This window comes from Ascidiella aspersa, chromosome 7 (assembly GCF_963924565.1).
Source record: "Ascidiella aspersa chromosome 7, kaAscAspe10.2, whole genome shotgun sequence".
Taxonomy (NCBI): Eukaryota; Metazoa; Chordata; class Ascidiacea; order Phlebobranchia; family Ascidiidae; genus Ascidiella; species Ascidiella aspersa.
In genome coordinates this window covers 5,836,463-5,857,247 of record NC_139453.1, presented here as the reverse complement: position 1 = coordinate 5,857,247, position 20,785 = coordinate 5,836,463, and the positions used below count along the sequence as shown (strand labels likewise).

Sequence of the window (20,785 nt, the reverse complement as noted above, 5' to 3'; positions counted from 1 at the left end):
GACGACCAACGATACTACAGCCTAGTATCGGGCATTGCTTCCTACCCTATTATATCGTGTTTTTCAATGTCGAGAAATTTTTGTTTTTTATTATGAAAAGCGTGTAAAATGAAGTATTTTCTGATAACTTTGTACAGCACTTTTTTAACCGCGTCTTACTGTGTGCAAGTAGCTTTTAGTTCGTGCTGTTTTTCCATCTAATTTCAAACAAACATACACCATCAAATAGCAGCTTGTCGTTTAATTGCTCTTATTCGTCCTGTTCTCTTAACTTCATATGTAGGCTATCTTTTCACAGGTGCTTCGTCGTATGCAATATTTTTAATTTTACACTTCATGCTTGTCTAATTACTCGCTTTCTATGCACACTGCTCAAACGAAACAAGCGAATATTTATTTTGTGCTATAGGAAATAATTAAAGTCCTTGACACTTTTAAATTATAGCAACTAAAGAGACTTGAAATTAACCTATAAAGTCCGACTTAAAAATAAAGATTCAAAAATGTTCGCCATTTAGTATAACTATCATTAAAAACAGCATCTATGCTGCGTTCGCTTTAATATAAATAGTTAAATGACCAAAATATGTTTCGTTAAGTCGCGACTTGGTTTGTTTATTTTATTTTCCTTTACTTTTCGTAGGTGCTACAAATTTTGCTTTCTTATAATTCAATACAAATTAATTCTCACTTAAACCAACCTGCAATTATTTTTTTCGTTGTTCTTTGCGAGATAAAATGTATTACCCTGGTTAATGAAGTTAACAGACTCCATAGAGATTTTTTTTCTGGAAAAGGAAATTTACATGTTGGGTGTCTGAGATATAGCCTAATAAATTTAGATATGATAAAGGCCCGTTTACACTACACTGAGCGGAGCTGAGCTGAGCTGCACTGGGCGTGAAATTGTTTTCACTACAGCTGCAGTGAGCTGCGCTGGGCGTAAAAATCGCGACAAAACGTACTGTTTTTCTATAGCTGCACTGGGCTTGAGTTTAGCAAAGCGTGGAAATCGCTCCAAAGCGTATTTTTTTCCAGCTGCAGAGTTTAGCAAAGCGTAACTTTAAGCTAGCTGCAGCTGCTGCACGGGGCTTGAGTTTAGCAAAGCGTAACTTTAAGCTAGCTGCAGCTGCTGCACGGGGCTTGAGTTTAGCAAAGCGTGAAACGCTGGCCACAACAGAATTTAAATGCAAATTACGCCCAGCGCAGCTCAGTGCAGCTGTAGTGTAAACGGGCCTTAAGGGAGAACCTTTAAAAAGCTTCCCCTTTTTATCCTAACTCGGGCTGCAGTACGTCTGGATTTTTTCAAAACATGCTCAGATTTTTAGTAATACAGTTTGTATCCATCAATGTTTAACATTCAGTAATTTATTCATAATTAGGGCATTATTAGGTTTCCGAGAGTTCGCCTTTTTAAAATGCAACCCTAATATTAACTCTGCAATTAATTAGTTGATTTGCCTTTAACAAAATTTTTCCAAATTTTGTTTTTTTGATGAGCCAGGATAACAAAAAGTATAAACTGTTATAAGATATTGTGCTCCAAATATCAGTAAGTCTTACTGATGTAATGTAAAACCATGGTGAAACCCTTAAATGACGCAACTTGAGTGTTTTATGATTTAGCGTTTGGGACAACCGCAGTCATGCGTGTTATTTGCTTGTCATCGTAAAATGGACTTTAGAACTTCTACTATTTAGTTTCCTGAAATAACTGATGAAAGCTGTAGTAAAAACTTTGTTTACTATTGATAGGTGTACAAACAAATTTTAGTATTTACATTTTTATCATTGGCAAATCTTGATTGTATAGTGGTTGATCAACATGAGATATAAAGAAATGCAACAATAAAATGAACCATAGTCCAAGTGTCCAACCATAATTCGGTTCTAGTTGTTTATTTTTTAGTTTTTTTGTCGTCGGCAGGTGTTGTTCGAGTCAATCTTATGTTTTATGTGTAATATAAAAAAAACACAAGAAATGTCGCAAGCCAAAACCGTCGTTTCTGCAGCAAGGTAAAACTGTTTGACATCAATTTTCCCCCACCCTTGGAAAGTATGGCAGATCTCGACGAGATCTCGCCGGTGCACGGCCAAAAAAATCCGGGTGACCTTGTGCAAGAAAGGTCAAAAAAGTATACCTTGGGTCTTGGGTGCACTTTATGATTTTCCAAAGCACTCTGATTGACATTGCACTGTAAATGTATGCCGCACAAGCGTTTTACATATTTGGGGTGCAGTTCAAATTTTTTCGGGGAAAAAAAACAACCTTTTGAAAGGTTAAAAAAATCTCGCGGGTGCACTTTTATGCCATACTTTCCACAGTGGCGGCTCTAATTAACCCAAAAAAATAAATATGCACCCCAAATATTTTTACATTATGTTATGGTAGTGGGGTGCCTTTAGGGAAAATTTCTTCTTGTTTTATTAATATATTAACTTCAAGTAAAAATGTTTTTTTTTTAATAAAAAATATGTTTTGTATTTAAAAGCCAGTTTTACTAGAATTCATTTATGTCCCACATGTCTATATGCCAACTGCATAAAAACTTGAGACCACTAAAAAGCCTTCAATATTTTTTGTCCTTTTAATTAGTTGATTTTCATTAGTTATCTCCTTATGTATAATGCGAAAATATTGGCTTGTTCAATCAATGTAAAAGTTTGTTTCTAGACAAGCCTATAACAAAAATCTCACCAAACCAATTGAATGGAGAATTAACCAGCTGCAGCGTCTTCATGATTTGCTCACAGAAAACCAAGATGCATTGGTGAAAGCAGTTCATAAAGACTTAAGAAAGGTAAAAATTTTTTTTTTGCAGGTTTTTTTATATTCAAAGCCAAATAATTATTCCTTGTTAAAACTAAAGAATGTATAGTATGTTTTGATATCCTATGTGTAGTGTAACATATTCAAGGTGTACTGTTAGTTTTAGGTTTAGTTTTCAACTAGAAATAAATTCTAGAAATAATCTTATTTCTGATATTGATCATACTGATCATTTCTTTTATTATCAAAAACACAGTACATCAAATTTTTTTTTCAGCCTTCATTAGAAACCATAATCATGGAAATAGTTGTCACCAAGAACGAGATTACTCACGCTATTGCTAATGTACATCAATGGGCCAAACCAACCTATGTTAACAAAACGATGCTGCAAAAACTTGACACCCTCTACATCCAAAAACAGCCACTGGGTGTTGCACTTGTTATGGGAGCTTGGAATTATCCGATACTTCTCCTGCTGACACCATTTGTGGGCGCCATTGCTGCAGGTATTTTTGTAATTAGAGATAGACCGATATAGCAATTTAACGATAATAGCTGCCGATATTTTGCTACTATTGGTATCTGTAAATGTAGGCCGATACTTTGGCTCATATTTTAGTAAAATGTGGTGTATATTTTCTTGTGAAACAAACAAATTCTCCTAAAACAAATTTGGCCAAAAAAATTGGCTTTTAACAATTGTCAAATTAGTATGAAAATTAATAGTTCAATAATTGATGTAGGTATATTATCTAAAACATTATTTAGATTTTATTTTTAATTAATTTAGGTTTTGCACATTTTCTTGTTTTCTATAACACTTTATTAACTTACATCAGATTCTTGACCTACTCAATTTATATTTTTTCATTTCTTTTTTTTTGTTTTGTAGGTAATTGTTGTGTCCTGAAACCATCAGATTTATCAGCTACGACATCCAAACTGATGGCAGAACTTTTTCCAAAATATTTAGATTCAGTAAGTGCTCGCGTAAAAAATGTACTAAAATCAAAAAAATATATTTTTTTAAATTATATACCTTTTTATTATAGGAAATTTGAAGTATTTTCTGATTTATTTCTTGGAATAATATATTTAGTTTTATATTTAAAAACGTTTTTTGTTCGGAAGTAGTGTTATCCAGTTTGGTTTAACACAACCAATTTTAACCTAGAACTACCAAACGAAGCAATTCCCATTTCTGTAATTTTTTTCTGAAATAAATTCTAAAACTTCTCGATAACAACTCATACAAATACGACAAATATTGTCAATAGCTAATGTTGTATAAAAAAAATCATAAAGAATTTTCCTACAATTCTTTTAACTTGTGGTATCAAACTATGCAAATCTTTTTTGACATATTGCTTAATTATGATTTAAACACCTAAAAAGATATGAATATTAAATATTGATTGTTTACTGAAATCTTTATCAGTTAGTATTTAAAAAACACAATGATGGTGACAACAACTTGGATATTTCTAAGTTCAAATGATTCCAAATTAATAAAGATGACCAACACTAACAATCAAGAACACATAAATATAAAACTCAAACTTACACAGCAACAAAAGTAACTTTTAACACCAACAAAGTCACATCTGAAATGAATAACATGAAGGAGACAGGTTTCTGCTCGGGGCAAGGCGTGCCACTAGTAGCAGTCTTTAGTATAAGAAATCACAAAATGTTAACAAACACAATTGTGCATGGATTACTTTATTCAAAAATTCATTAAAATCTTTATTAAATTATTCCTAATTTCAGGATTGTTACCCGGTATATCAAGCTGGGATACCAGGAACAACAGAGCTTCTTGAGGAAAAGTTTGACTACATTTTCTACACTGGCGGAGGCACTGTAAGATTTCCTGTTAATTTTCTTTACTGAAATACTTTTTACTGATGAGTTTTTCTTTTCAGTTTAAATATTCCATCAATTGTGAGGTTGTTATTGGCATTAAGAATTATCAATTCCAACTGTATCTAGGAAAAGCAAATTTTTAAGAAACATTGTGCATTAGGAATAATATGATGAACAGGTTTATTATAACTTGAAAATGAATGTCAAGGCCAAATAAGTAGAATAAGTTTCATCATTCTAATAAAGACGTTTCAATATGTACTTACATCATTTCTGGAAACAAAACCTTAAAGAGTCATCAATTCCAACTGTAAAATTTTTTTAGTAGGTTTGTTTTTTTGTGTTACTTTGGAATAGTGGTTCTCAACCGTTTGACACTAAAAATACAATGATCAAATCCTAGAATTTCAAAGGCACCAAATTCATATTAACTAATTTGAAGCTAGAGTGCATGAACTACGCGTTTTTGTGCTAAACAGAGGGCTTTTCATACTAAAACATCAGGTTTAATTTAAAAAAAAAATGCTTTTAAAGTTGGTGAAAAAAACATGGTTTCCAACTGCACAATTAAAGAAAATTTTTAGCGAAATGGAAAAAATTTATCGCAGACTGGGGTTAGAAACAACTGCATTATAACACTGTTTTTTCGCAAAGTCATTGCTGTTTAACCTGCATATTTTTGTTTGTTGTTTTAATCTTTTAAAATGATTCTTTCAGGTTGGTAAAATTGTGATGGCGGCTGCAACGAAACATCTTACCCCAGTTACCCTTGAACTTGGAGGGAAATCCCCCGTCTATGTACATGACGACTGTGACTTTGATATCGGTAAATTTGACTTTAGTATTGAATTACACAACAATGGTCTGTGTTGTGCAGGCAGATAGATCAAATTGAAACTTTTTTATTTTTAGTCCTCTTTAAATTAAAATAAACAACCATGCATGATGCATCGCAACAACTGACAATAGGAAACTCTGCTCTGTTATATATATTTTTTTTAATGTTAAAAAAATCAACAACAAAAAAACTTTTTGAAAAAAACTGAATTTTGCATATATTTTGTCACTTGTAGTAAATTTACTACTCGTTAACAAATAATGACTAAATTTGCGCTTTAAACATAAGCTGATTGAAAAACTTTGCTTGACTACCAAAAGGTCATCCTGTGTCCAGCAAACTCCTGTGCAAATTGAATTGTATCTAGTCGAATTGCACGAGGCGCAAATTTTTTTTTTTCGATTAAAACATGGGTAAATGTATAGGAGCCATGGCTGGTGTTCGCTTGAAAAATCAAAACACACACCAGGTTGTCGCTACACTTTTCTGTAAGATGGCACTTTTGTACTTTACAAAAAAATTACAAACATGATGACCTTTTTTTTGTGCTAGATTTTAATGTTTCGTTTTCCGATTTTTTCAGTTTCTTCCCGAATTGCATGGGGCAAATGGGTGAATGCGGGTCAAACTTGTACAGCAGCCGACTACATTCTCTGTCATCAAGACGTTGTGGATCAGTTTTGCACCAAATTAAAGTAGGTTTTTTGAATGAAGTAGATAGTTAGATTGAGTTAAAAATAAATAATAATATGTTTTAACAAATCTAAAATATTGTGTCAATAATCTTGGAAAAACCGTACCTGCAGTAAGTCATATAAGCTGACAACCTTTTAAGTCTATCACCCTTTTCATTCATTAATACCATTTTTAACTTGAAATAAAATAAATATTCATTGTCTCAAACCATAGACTAATTGTCTTGGACACATTTGGCAGAAAAACTGTATAAGCGAAATACCTTTCAAAGCCATAATAACCATCGTTCTTTAGTATTTTTTTTTTAATTTTTGTTTCGCAGTTAAAAAGTACTCTACTATAATTTACAACAACATACTAACTTTATCCACTTATACAAATAAAACAGACCCCCCCCAAAAAAAATGGTTTCTTCAAGGCTGTATAAACTAAGTGAGGTCCAGTAAGTCGAAACACAGATGAAATAAATCCTACAAAGCAAGAATTTATAAAGCAGGCTTAACTATAACCCTAATGTTCGACCAACAACATTACAAAAACAAACGCACAAAATACCCTTAAATCACAATCACACATAATTCGAAGGGGAAAGTTTTATGCCCACTGTTCTACCATTGGCCGCTGATTCTTTGCAGCAGACTGTTGGCCCTTGGGTAAATTTAAGGGGGTGAAGTGGGGATAATTGGTGGGGCCAGAGATGGACATATTGGTGCATGTAGGGTTAGGTGGGGTTTGGGTTTAGAACTGTTGTTTTGTCGGTTAAAGCTGTATTTTTCCTTATTTGTCAGTCTAATTAAAATTCCAACGTTAAGGTTCTTTCAAAATCCGTTTTGTTGCTGGAGTCCTTAATTTTGCATTACTTCGCCAGGAAAACCATCGTCAAGATGTACGGAGAAAACCCTAAGGAAAGCCCCGATTTTGCGAGGATCGTAAACGAGCGAAATTTCAAGAGAATCTGCGGACTCATGGAGGGAATGGATAGGGGGAAGCTCGTTGCAGGAGGGGAGACTGACGTCAGCGAGTTATACATAGGTATTGTGACCCAAAAATCGCAAAAAATAAGATTTTTATCTTACTAAAATTGAACACTCTAGCTCTAAAACACTAATGGATCCAATCCGATACTTGCTAGGGCTACAACGTTATACAATGTTAGCTTTTAGTGTAGAATCCATAACATACCGAAGCCACTACATACTGTAGTACGTGTTTTTTAGAGTGATACGTTTTAAAGAATTGATTATATTATGGTTTGCCTAATGCATTAATGATAAAAATAAAAATACACAAATCTAAGTGTTTCCATTAAACATTTTTCATTATAAAAATTGGGGTATCTTATTTAACTTGAGAGTTGCACAAAAGACAGTTTGCTTGCTATATGTTCCATTTTGTGTTATTTTTAGTTGGGTTATTGCTCATAATCTTGACTTGTTATTTATTCAAAACGACTTGTACTTTAGTTCTTTCAAAATGACTTGACTTGTACTTTTTTTTAAATTGACTTTACTGGGATTTTACTCATTTCAAAATAACTAGTATACAACACTGGGTAATACGATAATGTTATCAGCTATCTCATGGATAGTGCACATTCAAGTCTCATATGCATGGCTGCATGCGTATTTTTAATACAAACAAGTTAATTTTCCAAATAACAAATGGTTCCGCGGCACACTTTAGAATGTCAAGGCAAAGAGTTCAAGAACCACCGACATAGAGGCATAAATTGTGCTCAAAACTTCTTTCCAATCCCTGAAAAAATTATCGTGCAATTCCTTTCCAGCGCCGACGATCTACCGAGACGTGAAGATGGATGACTCGATCATGTCGGGCGAGATCTTCGGACCAGTTCTTCCCATCATCGCAGTGTCGGGACCACAACAAGCCATAGAAATCATAAACAACGGAGAGAAGCCGCTCGCGCTCTACATTTTTGCAAACAGCACAAAGGTATGGAGCTTAATGGTTGGAGGTTGCAGTAAGACGTAATAAGAATATCAAAGCCCATACAGAAATAGGTAGCATTTTGGACGTTTCAAATAACTCTTTATTCATGTTTAACATAGCTTATATCACTAAGGCAGTAAGCGGGTTTATTTTATTAACATGAATATTGAATATGCATTAAATTAATTTTATGCCTGCTGCCTTCGAAAAGGCTATTACCGAAATAAGGTAGCCTACACATAATTGTAGTGCAACATTTATTAAAGTTTTCGGAATTTTATTCTAACTGTTACATGCAACCGTAAAAATGGCTAACCGCATTCATTACAAGTCATTGCATTAAAAACAAATGTTGTATTACTAAAATTAGTAAATTTATTCAATTTCAAGCAAAACTTCGCATAGAAAACACCAAAAACGAAATAAATAGCGAGATGATTTTTACGTCTAAAAATTGACGTGAATATCCTTTTTTAAGACACTCAGATTAATGTAAGTCATTTTCAGCAACTATACATAAGTTAAAGTCAAGTCATTAGTCCAAATAATTTAAGTCAAGAAATTTTGCCTAAAATATTGAAGTCTAGTTAAGTCATTACAACACTAAACCAAAAAAATAGTGTGAATGCCCTCAATAGGCCCCTTAGTTGTGGGATAACCATGAGAAGAAGCACTGTTTTTTGGGGGGGAGTTTTTGCCTTCCCCTATTTTTGAATTCATGCAAAGGCGTTTTTTTACTATAGGTGGCTGACAACATATTGGAGAACACTTCAAGTGGGGGAACCATGGTTAATGATCTTCTTATGCACGTCGGTGCTACAAACCTGCCGTTTGGTGGCGTAGGTGAGCTGATTTAAATTGCGCCTTGCAAATTGAAGAATTCCGATCATTGATAACTTTTGAGACCGAATGCCGCTATTTGGGGCAGATAAACGGCCAGATCCGACACCGAGTTACGCAATGCTGTGGTCAAACGGCCAAATTGATAAACTTGGAACATAAAAACATTTTGAGGTAAAATAGTTTGGGAAGATTTTAATAACTATTCATCGTTAATCTACTATTTTACGAAAAAATTATTTTGCACGGTCGAAAAAGTAGCGTTGATTTGTAAACTTTTGAGTAAATATAAAATGCTGAAAAATACTGTCGTCCAATGCTTAATAGTCAAATATCCAAAATGTATTTAATTAAAACGTACAAATATAATTCAATTAATATCGTCTTCCACTAAGATGAAGGTATCCACTTGTTAACTTACAGTTGATTTCTGAATTTTCGATTTCCAATCACTCTGTATTTGAGCCTGAAATATGTTTTTAAGATTGGTTTGGTATGACATCTAGAACTCCCTAGTATCGGACATTATACCTTACTGAAGTCAACCTGATCAGGATTAAAGTGCAAGCAAGGCCAGGCTAGAAAAACAACTAGCCTTTGGTGAGGTTCGAACTCACGACATCCGGTCATATCGGGAACGTCGCTTTACCAACTAACCTATACGCTACAGGCTCAGAGGGGAGTGAGTCGAGAAACAACACCGTTGCCTACTGCATCCTGTTTGTAAAACTAGCCTTGGTGAGGTTCGGACTCACGACCTCGGTCAAACCGGGAACGTCGCTCTACCAACTGACCTATACAGGCTCAGAGGGGATTGAGTCGAGAAACAATCATAGCACCGTTGCCCACTGCACCCTGTTTGTAAAACTAGCCTGTGGTGAGGTTCGGACTCACGACCTCCGGTCAAACCGGGAACGTCGCTCTACCAACTGAGCTACGCGGGCTCAGAGGGGATTGAGTCGAGAAACAATCATAGCACCGTTGCCCACTGCACCCTGTTTGTAAAACTAGCCTGTGGTGAGGTTCGGACTCACGACCTCAGTCATACCGGTAACGTCGCTCTACCAACTGACCTAGTATACAGGCTCAGAGGGAAGTGAGTCGAGAAACAACACCGCTGCCTACTGCATGCTGTTTGTAAAACTAGCCTGTGGTGAGGTTCGAACTCACGTCCTCGGGTCAAACAGGGAACGTCGCTCTACCAACTGACCTATACAGGCTCAGAGGGGAGTGAGTCGAGAAACAACCTCGTTGCCTGCTGTATCCTGTTTGTAAAACTAGCCTTGGTGAGGTTCGGACTCACGACCTCCGGTCAAACCGGGAACGTCGCTCTACCAACTGACCTATACAGGCTCAGAGGGGATTGAGTCGAGAAACAATCATAGCACCGTTGCCTACTGCACCCTGTTTGTAAAACTAGCCTGTGGTGAGGTTCGAACTCACGACCTCGGTCATACCGGTAACGTCGCTCTACCAACTGACCTAGTATACAGGCTCAGAGGGAAGTGAGTCGAGAAACAACACCGCTGCCTACTGCATGCTGTTTGTAAAACTAGCCTGTGGTGAGGTTCGAACTTACGTCCTCGGTCATACCGGTAACGTCGCTCTACCAACTGACCTAGTATACAGGCTCAGAGGGAAGTGAGTCGAGAAACAACACCGCTGCCTACTGCATGCTGTTTGTAAAACTAGCCTGTGGTGAGGTTCGAACTCACGTCCTCGGTCATACCGGTAACGTCGCTCTACCAACTGACCTAGTATACAGGCTCAGAGGGAAGTGAGTCGAGAAACAACACCGCTGCCTACTGCATGCTGTTTGTAAAACTAGCCTGTGGTGAGGTTCGAACTCACGTCCTCGGGTCAAACAGGGAACGTCGCTCTACCAACTGACCTAGTATACAGGCTCAGAGGGAAGTGAGTCGAGAAACAACACCGCTGCCTACTGCATGCTGTTTGTAAAACTAGCCTGTGGTGAGGTTCGAACTCACGTCCTCGGGTCAAACCGGTAACGTCGCTCTACCAACTGACCTATACACTACAGGCTCAGAGGGGAGTGAGTCGAGAAACAACACCGTTGCCTACTGCATGCTGTTTGTAAAACTAGCCTGTGGTGAGGTTCGAACTCACGTCCTCGGGTCAAACCGGTAACGTCGCTCTACCAACTGACCTATACACTACAGGCTCAGAGGGGAGTGAGTCGAGAAACAACACCGTTGCCTACTGCATGCTGTTTGTAAAACTAGCCTGTGGTGAGGTTCGAACTCACGTCCTCGGGTCAAACCGGTAACGTCGCTCTACCAACTGACCTATACACTACAGGCTCAGAGGGGAGTGAGTCGAGAAACAACACCGCTGCCTACTGCATCCTGTTTGTAAAACTAGCCTTGGTGAGGTTCGGACTCACGACCTCCGGTCAAACCGGGAACGTCGCTCTACCAACTGACCTAGTATACAGGTTCAGAGGGGAGTGAGTCGAGAAACAACACCGTTGCCTACTGTATGCTGTTTGTAAAACTAGCCTTGGTGAGGTTCGAACTCACGTCCTCGGGTCAAATCAGAAACGTCGCTCTACCAACTGACCTACAGGTTCAGAGGGAAGTGAGTCGAGAAACAACCTCGTTGCCTACTGTATGCTGTTTGTAAAACTAGCCTTGGTGAGGTTCGAACTCACGTCCTCGGGTCAAATCAGAAACGTCGCTCTACCAACTGACCTACAGGCTCAGAGGGAAGTGAGTCGAGAAACAACCTCGTTGCCTACTGTATGCTGTTTGTAAAACTAGCCTTGGTGAGGTTCGAACTTACGTCCTCGGGTCAAACCGGGACCGTCGCTCTACCAACTGACGGACACAGGCTCAGAGGAGAACACGTCGAGAAACAATTGGACAAGTACTCATACTACCATTTGGCATCTTTGGTTGGGTCAGATATTATCGGGCATCCTCATTGTGTATTTTCCCACATAAACTTAAAATACCTGGCATTTTTTCAGGCCAAAGCGGAATGGGAAGTTACCACGGAAAGAAGTCCTTCGACACTTTCACGCACGAAAGAAGCGTCTGGCGTCGTAAGCAGAACATGGAAGCCATGGTGGCCCCCCGCTACCCCCCATACACTGAAAAAAATACAAAAAATGTAAGCGTTTGAAGTAAATATATCATTTGGGTTTCACTGGTTAAAAAATGTGCCAAGTGGGTGCATTTAAGTCAAGTCATTGATTAAGTATTTACAATACTGTTAAAGAGCAGTTCAACGTGCAAACATATACTGACAATTTTGCTAATTTAATTTCGCGTTTGTGTTTTAGCTGGAATGGCTTCTTACAGAGAAACGCGGCAGCTTCTGCAACATTTTGTGAGAAGCTTGCCATTGCAAAAATATGGAAGCCGCCGACTATTATTTCTTCAAGGTCGACCTCCTTTATTTTAACGTGTAACTTCAAAACTTTCCCTTGCTTACTCATTTACCTAAGGCTATTTTTAAGTAAATTTTTGTCCTTTATACCTTTTCTGATGTTACTTGATAATTCTTGAATTGCAAAGCTAAAAAGGTCAAGTAGATCGACATCTACTTAATCTTTGCTTAAGACGTTTCGATACGAACTTGTATCATCTTCAAATAATCACATGAAAATAATCGCTTTTCACTTTATTTTCTGGTGTTTTTTGAAGATGATACAGGGTATAACCTTCCACCACCTCAAACAGTCGTGTAACTCTTGCCCTGCTTGTCAATTGGAATATTTTAATAGTTTTCTGAAAAGTGTTCACAGCATATAAAAACAGTTCCGACTATTTTCGCCTTATATGCATTTATTTATGCCTTTTTTGTTTTGCGTATATTATTTGTATGTTCAACTTTTTATATATCAAATACCGATTCGGACTGTGTTTTCATATTAAAAATGTGTTTATATTTATCGAGAACTACCCTTTTTTTTCTTTTTTTTTTACCCAAATTCTGAGCTGAAGAATAACAGTGAAGCTTTGGCCCAATTTTTTTCACTGAACTTTTTCCAAGCTAATAAAACATAGGACAGCAGCATGAATAAGTTTCTAATAAACGTCGACTAAATGTAGGTCGCGACCCATGAGTTGAAAAACACAGGAAAAAATGTTTCTGACCAATCAAATAAAGTATTAAATTCATGGAACAGGTTATTGTTTTTCATTACAAAAAATAATGCTGGGTTTGATATTGATTGCACTGCTCTGAAAATGGTATTGGCGATGTAGAAATGCAAGAAAATAACAAAAACTGTTTTAAGTTTATCAAGCGTTTATTTAAGTTTTGCTAAAATTTGTTCAGTCATGTCAAAAAATAAATAGGTGTGTTGGGAATTTTGACAGAAATGACTGTTTACTCAAAAGAAATCTAAGTGACAAACGAACAGTAAGCGTACTGCAATTGTTTGGTCATGATTACATTTTTCCAGTTATACCATGAAATAAACCAGATATCGCTCACCAAATTTGCAGCAGGGAGTAGCAAGGACCCCTCATTTTGGTTATAACTAATGACCGGTTTGAGCCGCAGTGCGTCTTATACGAAACTTTTCTAAAAATGTGGTTTTCACTGTGACTTTAGCCTAACGCGCTGACCCATTCCAAGATGAAATTTCAGCTAAATTGATCTGGTTAAAACCTTTTTGCGCAAAACGAAAACGTCTTTGTATTTGGCGATTGTGTAGTATGCGATATCGCTCTTAATTTTTTGTTTTTGTTTCCGTGAACATTCTACGCTTATAAAATGCTGTCTTCTAACTAAAAAAAACTTTTTTTTTTCGCACCATTTACGCACCATTTTCCACAGTCTCATACCCTACGATTTTATTGCGCACAAGTTCGACGATAGTAGCAAGTTTGTGAAGCTTATATGTCTTGGACGATTATTTGTGACGTCGATTTTTAAACATTTCACGCCCTCGTACGGATGTAGCCTAATGTATGTGGCCCGCAAAGAATATGCATGAAATATTGTGGCCCGCGATGCTGTCAACCTTTGATCACCCTGGTCTAGATCGCGTTTAAACATTTTTTTGTTCTGTTTATTTTTCATTTTTTTGCGTTATACCTAAAGGTGCATTTTTTGTTCGCGTCTATAAACGTAACGGCAACTACACACTTTTCAAACAGCATAACATTGCCCAAAAAAGCTTGACTGACGTTCAGAAGTCAGCTCTACAGGTAGCCATCTTGTTTTTTAACCTGACTTCATGCAAACCTGCAGCAGTTTTTCTATCTCCCTGTATGCCATTTTATTAAGTTATTTTGCTTTTTTTCTATATGCGTTTTAGCACAGTGTTTGATTTCGTTTCTTAATGTATTGTTGTACCACAAGATGGCGTGTCCGCGCTTGTACCCATGCACGAAAAAAGAAGAAATGTGTATAATAAAAAAATAAATAAATAAAGTGTATACTTTTTAATTTTGTCACCAAGTCATTCCTAACTAACACAAAGCCAATTTAGAAGATCCGGTACTTTGCATTGCATTTCGATATCCGAAATTTTGTACAAAGTAAGGCGTTCCGAACCGATTTTCAAAACTTGCTTCAGCTATAGATAACTCGATAATTATAAGAAGTATTTTTTTCTGATAGTTGGCAAACCAATTTGGCTTGAATTCACATATTTATTGGGTACGATCCTACACTAGTGTCAGACAAGTACCAAACATACGGCTTGGAGTATTGGCTCCGATCCGACATTATCAGACATTCCCAAGTCCAATGTAGCGTTAGGGAGCTTATTTTACCCCACTATATTGCCCAATTTGACGTCACAATGCACGTGATCGGACTGACATGTGACCAGCACCCGAATCGAGTGTTTTTGGTGTTTTGTTATTCGCTATTCTTCTTTATACCATATATACGGCTAATATATAGTTGCGACTTGAATTACCGTGTTACGTTATCGTGTGTACTAAGTTTATGAATATACTCAACGAGAAATATCAACTAAGTGAAGTGACTCTGTTTAGAGTTCAATAAGTTAAGGACAGGCATTTTGGCGGCCTGCTGTTTGGAATCAGTCCTGGCAAGGAACGTGTAAGAGACTTGGCAGCCTTCGGCTCTCGCCCTAAAGTCCAGAGCCTACTTACCTACACAGCTTCTAATCACTCAATCCAAATCGAGGAATTCGCAAAATAACTAAACTTAAAAAGTACTCTTGACGATTTTGTTGTCCACGGTCGTTATTTGGGGACGCTACTTTGTGATATATTTTCTTACATCTATTTATAATTGCATAGGCATAAATATTGTTTTATTAAAATAGTTGTGAACAAAAACAAACTTACAAGTTCCGAGTCACGCCGGTAAAGAGGTTCTTTGGTTTTCTTTTGAAAAAGAAAGTGCCGGGTACCATAACGAGCTTAAACTACACGTGTTACGCTTGAGTGGAAAATAAATCACATGACTCCCTTGGGCGGCTTCGCGCATAGAAACCTTAAATTTGGCAAAAAATACATTTGCCGTTTTTACATAATTTTACGGATAAATTTCTTTGCAAATAACTGATAGATAATTTTTTTACACGTAGACGAACCTAAGTTATGTTTCTAGTGCTTGAGTTTTGCTAAAATTTAAAGTCGGCAGAGAAATCGTACATTCAAATGACGTCATCCAGGCCGGTGACGTTTCGCTTGTTTCACTTTTTTGCCAAGGCAGGTGGATTTGTAAATTAATGAATGAAAAGAAGCCGGAAAAACACTAGTGTTTAACGGAAAAGTAAAGTTTTTTGTTAAAGCTGGCAAAATGTTTTTAATGGTAGAATTCTTTAGTTATTAACCGAATTTTTAAAAGAAACGCACATTATTTGGGTTAGGGTAGGTCAAGTAATATTATTAAATAATAATACTTGACCCACCCATAACTAAACGCTAACTCGCATCCTTACCCAAATATTGTGCGTTGATTTGATAAATGTTATGGGAATTCTAGATCAGCGTGAAACGTTCTTCTATTATATGACAAAACAGGGCGCTGGTCTAGAATCCTACCACAGTTCTGAAATCAACGCACAAAATTTGAGTTAGGGTGCGGGTTAGCGTTCGGGTGTGGGTGGGTCAAGTATTATTATATTCTTTGTTTAATAATAATACTTGACCCACCTTAACCCAAACGCTAACCCGCACCCTAATCCAAATGGTGTTTCGTTGTGGTAGGATTCTAGACCAGCGCCCAAAACAGTTTTGAAAATGTTGGTTTATTGGCATTTTTTAGGATATAAAACTGTAAAGTTAATAAGCTAATTAAACGTTAGATAAAGCGTATATTAGGGTTCCTCTTTTTCCTGGATTTTTTCATTCCCGGGAAACGGGATTGAAAAATGAAAATTCCCGGGATTCCCGACGAAAAAATTATTATACCCAAAATTATGTCATTATGGCTTTAGAATTATTTTATATTAGCTCCAAAGATTTAAATAAGCTCATTTATGTTCTGTATTATTGTTTCTGCAATCCTAAAAGACCTTCTCGTATTGAAGTCAGCACCCTTATTTGTTTTTATTTTAAAAAAGAGCGCATTTTTTTAATAGAATAAATTTAATCAATTTTTTTACGCTGGTAAGCGCAAATAAAGCAACTCAGGCAACGACTTTAAGAGGGTTGGTTAAATATTTTTCTTTATATCAGTAGAAAACGACAATTTATTTCAAGTTTTGCTATGTTGCCGAATACCCGGGATTAAAACAAATATTCCCGGGATTGCTAATTCGCAGGAAATCCCAGGAATTTCCCGTCAAAACATTCCTGGAGGGGAACCCTAGCGTATATGCTTAACAAAAGACAGCACATCTATTATATATATACCATAGTTTTCATTTTAATTAGTCTATATACTACCCAAACTAAAAATCTACCTGTTTTAGAGTTTATTGGCACAATGCTCTCATTTTTTTATCCTGTTTACTATTTTGTTTAATCTGCATAATTCTTACGTAATACAAATTTAAGTGATTTCATTTGGCTGTTGTTTATGGATTATATGTTCAAGCTGTGTTAAAGGCTCATAATTGTCGTACACATTCTATTCCTGTATTCTAACAATTTGATTTAATTTAGGTGAAGTCGTGATTAAGACTAAAAGATCTGTTAACACCCTTACAAGTGATACTTTTGGTGTGGAAGATCTTGTTTTGAATCCTTAAGTATAATTTGAAGACTAAAGAAAAGCAAAATGGCTCAGAATCTGCCAATAAAGTTTCAGGAACATTTGCAGGTACATTTGGCAGTCTTTAATTTTTTAATTTTTTTGTTAGATGTTTTTATTAATATTAAATGTTTCTAAAAATTTGGTACAAACTAATAAAACCACAGACAATTCATTAGATAAATGAAACAAATGTAAGAATATAAAAGCCCATACTAATGAGATCATTTTGAACATTTTGAATATTTTTTTGCAATGAGGAAAGAAATATTCAAAATGTTTAAAATGCTGCCTACTTCTGTATGGACTTTGATATTCTTTCTACGTCCAATTACAACCTCCATTATGCTCCAAAACAAATTTTTAACTATTTACTAATTTTATTATGACAAAATCATGGCTTTATATTATATGGCAAATACCACCCTAACTTAAAATATAACTCACGCTGTTTTATCCCAGTTGCAAAATATTGGAATCAATGCTGCCAATATCGGATTCTCCACTTTGACAATGGAGTCGGACAAATACATCTGTGTCCGAGAAAAAGTGGCTGATCAAGCTCAGGTTGTTATCATTGACCTGGCTGACTCGGCAAACCCTATCAGGCGACCAATTTCTGCTGAGTCAGCCATTATGAACCCGGCAAGCAAAGTGATTGCCTTAAAAGGTAAAACTGCTTTTATTTCCAAAATAAGTTCCTTTGCTACATTTGGATTGTTAAAACTACATTCACGTAGTCTGAAGACAGTTCCGGGACATGATTAACATCATTCATTGTAGGAGATATCCAGGAAAATATGCTTCACCACTAATAACGCAATCAGTAGCTTAATTAAAATGATTTATTTCACTATCATTCTGCCAAGCAACAGAAAAAATATTTACTTTGCGACATACTTCCTGATACAACATGCATCTCTTACCAGCCAAACCCTTTTTGTTGATTCTGCGTTAAATTGTTTTACTCATCTTGGCACAGAGGATCTAAAAAATCATTATTACATTTAACCATAAAACTATAAACTGAAAGTCTATTGTGTAGTACTAAAAAACAGGTTTCATTATCCAATTATTTGAAAAACCCAACCAACAACTATTTTGTTTACCTATCAGTAGCTTTATTATCTATTTTACAGATAAATAATGCCCTTCTTTATTTGTAGCTGGAAGGACCCTGCAGATTTTCAACATGGAGATGAAATCGAAATTGAAAGCTCACACCATGACAGAGGATGTCGTGTTTTGGAAGTGGATCTCAACCAACATGATTGGCCTGGTTACTGAAACTTCTGTCTACCACTGGAGTATGGAAGGTAAAAACAGTAGAGACAGTTGGTTTGACAGCATAAAGGTTTCTTAAATCAGGCAATAAACATCAAGAAAGAAAAATTATCTTTAAAATTTCGGTATAAAGTTTAAAAAAAAATTGAACACATATTTTTTATATGTGTAATTACTACTACTTCTGTACAAAACAACTTTTTTGCTTTGTGAGTTTTTGATTACATTCCCCAATGAAACCATAAAGTAATCCTAAACACTTAGTTTTTGTTCGGTTCGTTTTGTAAGTTTTGGAACAAGTAAAAATCAAAATGTACGGTTTATTGTAGGAGACTCTCAACAGCCAGTGAAGATGTTCGACAAACACGCAAGCTTGGCCAACTGTCAGATTATTAACTACAGGTACTTTTACGCCGTGTTAACCTGTACTTAATACCTTTGTTATTTTAATTAGTTTCAATACTGTCATTTCATGTAAAACTTTTCTAGAATTTTATTAAATTTATTAACTGTAGTATTAGTTGGATTGTTCGCATTATGTATTTCAATTTAATCCATTCATTTTTCTGATACATTTCTGTGTGAAACAAACTGTCCTCTTTATTTCATATTAAAACATGGTTTCAAAATCTCAATTTTAGTTAAATATTTTTGAGCCAATAAAACATTTATAATTGGGTAAGCTGTGCACATATCTGTAATGTATCTTGATAGTGAATTGCAAACAAAGTTCAAGTTAACCAAGATGATGTCAATCTACTCAACCTATTGGCTTTGAAATTCATTATCAAGCTACATAAAAGCAAATAATTTTCCAACAATAAACTCCTTTTTTGCAGGACTGATGCCAAGCAAAAGTGGCTTTTGCTGATTGGGATTTCCGCTCAAGCAAAACGCGTTGTCGGAGCAATGCAGTTGTACTCGGTGGAGCGTAGAGTCAGTCAGCCAATCGAAGGACATGCTGCGTCCTTTGCTCAACTCAAACTGGAAGGAAACAAGGTAAAATATAATGAACAATTAAAACTTTTTACATTAACTACTAGATTAACAGCTGTAAATTTATCCCAAATAAACAATCTAGTTAACTTAAATGTATTTCCTCTAACAATGTTACTCTTTTTTTAATCTTGGCATTTGCAGTATGCAGTCGTTGTAGATCAGGGCTCAACTTGTTTTTCGTTTCTGGACTAATTTGCTTCTTGAGATAACTCCCAAGAACCCCAGCACAAAAATAAAATCACAAAACTTTATAACTGCCACTACTTTTATTGATCAGCAGCAAAGTGAATAGTCAGTTCTTGTATGTCTTCTTTAAATAACGTTAACTCTATCGAATCTTAGCAATGGAAGTATTGCTTTATATGAATTCATAGACCCCTTTGATCGTTCAACATTGACCCTTGGGGCCCACAACCCCCTAGTTAAGAAGCCCTGGTCCTTGATTAATATTTCTAGTTTAAAAAAAGTATAAAGAATGTTTTTATTCTCAAATGATCCACATTAGAGGATCTTCAGAAGTTTATGACTATCGTTGTGTTATTAAATTTATTTTCTAAACTACTTTAATCGATTTTGCAGGAGGAGTCTACCTTGTTTTGTTTTGCCGTGCGTGGGGCCCAGGGGGGTAAGCTTCACATCATCGAGGTGGGTTCACCCGCTTCTGGCAACCAGCCTTTCACCAAGAAGGCTGTGGATGTTTTCTTCCCACCAGAGGCTTCAAACGACTTTCCAGTCGCAATGCAGGTTCGTAAATGAGGAAAAAATCTATTGTTGTCACAAAAACTTCGTGCATCGAGTGATTGAATTTGAAAAGGTAAAGTCAGTTTATTTTAGGGGAAAACTCTGCTGAAAGCATTCATGCCGAAACCTTAATACAAAAGAATATGTTGACTTATAGAACAGCCTGGATTTTATATATCCGCTTGTTTGCTAGCTGTTTAGCTGGAAAATCAATGCATGCTATTATACCTGTTATACATGTTTACTATATAGCAACAGTGGTGGCTTTGTAAAAGTAATAACACTTTTGCATTGCTTAATATTATAGTTAAAAACTTTTTCCAGTCTGTTATTTTAACAAACTGTTTTTTATTTATAACTACAAGAAAATCAAATGGTTATTCTTTTATGTTGTTTGTGTATCTATTTCACTTCACACCAGAATAGGCAATTAGGCCATATGTGAATCCATAAGCCATGTTTATAGTATTGATGCATTTCCTAATTGACCATGTTCATGGTCCCAGTGAGACCAAGTTTATGGGATTAAATTATTGATTTTTTAAAGCCGCGAAAAGCTCTCCAAATCGTTGGATTTCTAACATGGTTCAAACAGATTTTATTTCAAGTTTTTTTTTACAGTTTTAAATAGCACAAAGTTAATG

The 20,785-nt window shown here is 36.0% G+C and overlaps 2 protein-coding genes across 2 annotated transcripts in view; both read left to right on the top strand.

Annotated features, from left to right (window-relative positions):
- The first annotated feature begins 1,938 nt into the window (after window positions 1–1,938).
- LOC146137412 (aldehyde dehydrogenase, dimeric NADP-preferring-like) lies at window positions 1,939–12,838 on the top strand. Its single transcript, XM_083393424.1, has 12 exons — window positions 1,939–2,016; window positions 2,675–2,801; window positions 3,048–3,279; window positions 3,666–3,751; window positions 4,544–4,636; window positions 5,357–5,465; window positions 6,061–6,172; window positions 7,042–7,205; window positions 7,960–8,126; window positions 8,867–8,966; window positions 11,953–12,095; window positions 12,268–12,838. Exons 1-12 carry the CDS (start codon window positions 1,955–1,957, stop codon window positions 12,316–12,318), a joined length of 1,446 nt encoding a protein of 481 aa, XP_083249550.1. The 5' UTR covers window positions 1,939–1,954; the 3' UTR covers window positions 12,319–12,838.
- Window positions 12,839–17,033: 4,195 nt separating this feature from the next.
- The window catches only part of LOC146137411 (clathrin heavy chain 1-like), a 31,664-nt gene continuing 27,912 nt past the window's right edge, over window positions 17,034–20,785 (top strand). Inside the window, exons 1-6 of the mRNA XM_083393546.1 lie at window positions 17,034–17,186; window positions 17,580–17,787; window positions 18,284–18,433; window positions 18,731–18,803; window positions 19,241–19,400; window positions 19,980–20,144. Of these exons, the coding sequence (XP_083249672.1) occupies window positions 17,145–17,186; window positions 17,580–17,787; window positions 18,284–18,433; window positions 18,731–18,803; window positions 19,241–19,400; window positions 19,980–20,144 (798 nt within the window). The 5' untranslated portion in view covers window positions 17,034–17,144. The remainder of the gene's footprint in view (window positions 17,187–17,579; window positions 17,788–18,283; window positions 18,434–18,730; window positions 18,804–19,240; window positions 19,401–19,979; window positions 20,145–20,785) is intronic.

What these genes read in the sequence shown, in the direction of transcription:
- LOC146137412 (XM_083393424.1), top strand. Translation starts at nt 1,955, where the DNA reads ATGTGTAATATAAAAAAAACACAAGAAATGTCGCAAGCCAAAACCGTC. An exon ending in TGTGGGCGCCATTGCTGCAG is followed by an intron (nt 3,280 to 3,665) that starts GTATTTTTGTAA and finishes TTTGTTTTGTAG; the next exon opens with GTAATTGTTGTGTCCTGAAA. An exon ending in TTTTTGCAAACAGCACAAAG is followed by an intron (nt 8,127 to 8,866) that starts GTATGGAGCTTA and finishes TTTTTACTATAG; the next exon opens with GTGGCTGACAACATATTGGA.